This window comes from Buceros rhinoceros, unplaced genomic scaffold (genome assembly GCF_000710305.1).
Source record: "Buceros rhinoceros silvestris isolate BGI_N320 unplaced genomic scaffold, ASM71030v1 scaffold21149, whole genome shotgun sequence".
In the NCBI taxonomy this organism is placed as follows: Eukaryota; Metazoa; Chordata; class Aves; order Bucerotiformes; family Bucerotidae; genus Buceros; species Buceros rhinoceros.
The window spans coordinates 16,796-18,725 of record NW_010430004.1 but is presented as its reverse complement, the minus strand read 5'-3'; the positions used below and the strand labels follow the sequence as shown (position 1 = coordinate 18,725).

The 1,930-nt window shown below is 55.8% G+C and overlaps 1 protein-coding gene across 1 annotated transcript; it reads left to right on the top strand.

The window, feature by feature from the left end:
• Positions 1–72: 72 nt before the first annotated feature.
• Positions 73–988, top strand: MDK (midkine (neurite growth-promoting factor 2); the record flags this gene model as incomplete). The annotated part of the gene is made up of 3 exons (XM_010142879.1): positions 73–262; positions 371–532; positions 963–988. Coding segments are annotated over 3 exons (378 nt in total), but the record flags the coding sequence as incomplete, so codon positions are not given.
• Positions 989–1,930: the final 942 nt, after the last annotated feature.

The window sequence follows — 1,930 nt, the reverse complement described above, 5'->3', positions numbered from 1 at the left end:
AAGAAAAGAAAAGGGGGGAAAGGCAGCCTGGGGGGGGGGGGCAGCTTGGGTCATGTTCCCGTGTCCCCGCAGAGAGCACCTACTCCTCCTTTCCTCACAGAGAAGGAAAAGAAAGATGGCTCTGAGTGTGAGGACTGGCGCTGGGGACCCTGTGTCCCTAACAACAAGGACTGTGGCCTGGGCTACCGTGAGGGAACTTGCAAAGATGAGAGTAAGAAGCTGAAGTGCAAGATTCCCTGCAACTGGAAAAAGAAGTTTGGAGGTGGGTGCATGGCAGAGGGGTGGCTGGGGCCTACCTTGGGCTGGTCAGCTGGGGCTGGTGCCCATGCTGTGTCCTGGTTTGCTCTGATGCTTCTCCCCTCTCTTCCAGCTGACTGCAAGTACAAATTTGAGAGCTGGGGTGGGTGTAGCACTCAGACAGGTGTGAAGACTCGCTCTGGCATCCTGAAGAAAGCACTGTACAATGCCCAGTGTGAGGAGATCGTGTATGTGACCAAGCCCTGCTCTTCTAAGATCAAGTCAAAGTCCAAAGGTCAGTCCCCACCACTCCTGTCCCCAGAAGGGTCCTGCTGAGATCCCAGACAGGGGTTCTCCAGGGGTAGCTTGGCTTGCTGGGTTTGGGTTTTGCTGGTGGTGTTGGGGATCGCATAGGATGCTCTTGCCTCTGCATCATCCCCAAAGTCCAGCTGGTGGCTGGGTGCGATGCAGGTGCTGCCAGGAAAAACGCTGGTCCTCCCCCAAGTCACCACCAGCTTTGGTAGGACAGGGATTTCCTTTTCTTCTCAGTGGGGCTGTACAAAATGTGCATTTGCATGGTGGGGGGAGGCTGCCTGCAGGGATTCAGCCCCAGTGCTGTGCTGAGACCACCAGCCTGGCTACATTTCTGCCATGGCAGTGCCTGGGGCATAGGTGAGCTGCCAGCAGACACACTAACTCTTGTTTTCTGTGCTTCTCGGATGCAGCAAAGAAGGGCAAGGGGAAGGACTAGAGCGGAAAGCCAGCGTCCACGTTGGCCTCTCGACAGTGCCTATGGGGCTGGATGCCCAGCTGCAGCCAACCCATGCTCCAGTTTTCCTCCTCCTCTCCTTCCTCCTTTCTGTGACTCTCTTTCACTGAGATGCCTTGTTTTAATCACTAGTGTTGTAGAGAGCAAACATACCTGCCCCGCAGGGGAGGCTGCCTGCCTCCCTGCTACCATTGAGTCCTACTCACCTCTTCTTGTACTGGCATCAGGGGTTTGCTGGGCAGCATCTGGAAAGCTGGGATAGAAACACACACTTTTCCATCCTCCGGTGCAAATGAGTTGCCTTTAGTACATCCTTTGGTAAGCTCAGGAGCCTTCTCACTTCTCCACTGGCTACTGGTGCAGGAGTGAAGGGCTGAGTGTTGGATGCCCAAGTAACGCCATCGCTCATAGCCCTTACTTATGTGAGGACTACTCTCAGCTCAGGGCACTTCTGACATCCTTTCAGTCGGGGCACGACATCCCTGCAGTAGCAGGGAAGACACAGCCACTGCCCGCGGGAACTACCGCATCCTCCATCGCTTCTGACTGTGTGTACGTGCCAGGGCTGCAGCTCATCTACCCTGGACGCACCAACACCAATGCTGGGTGGGAGCTCTCACTTCTTATGGAAAATGGGGTTTGTTTTCTTTTACAATAAAAATCTTCAAAACTCACCTGTCGTCCCCATGAGGTGCTGCTGTGCTGGAAACCCCAGAAAATCCCAGCTTTGCCAATCCCACTTGGACCAGCAGTGAAGTCACCATACGGCTGGTAGTGGTGGCCTGGGTGCCACATGCACATGGTCCTAGAGAGGCACGTGATACAGGCTTCACAGCCTCTTCCGGGCAGCGCGTCAGGCTGCCCCCCTTCAGTCTGCGCCGGGGGGATAGGGCTGCCGGCTGCTCCCCCTTCAGCTGCTCCCGG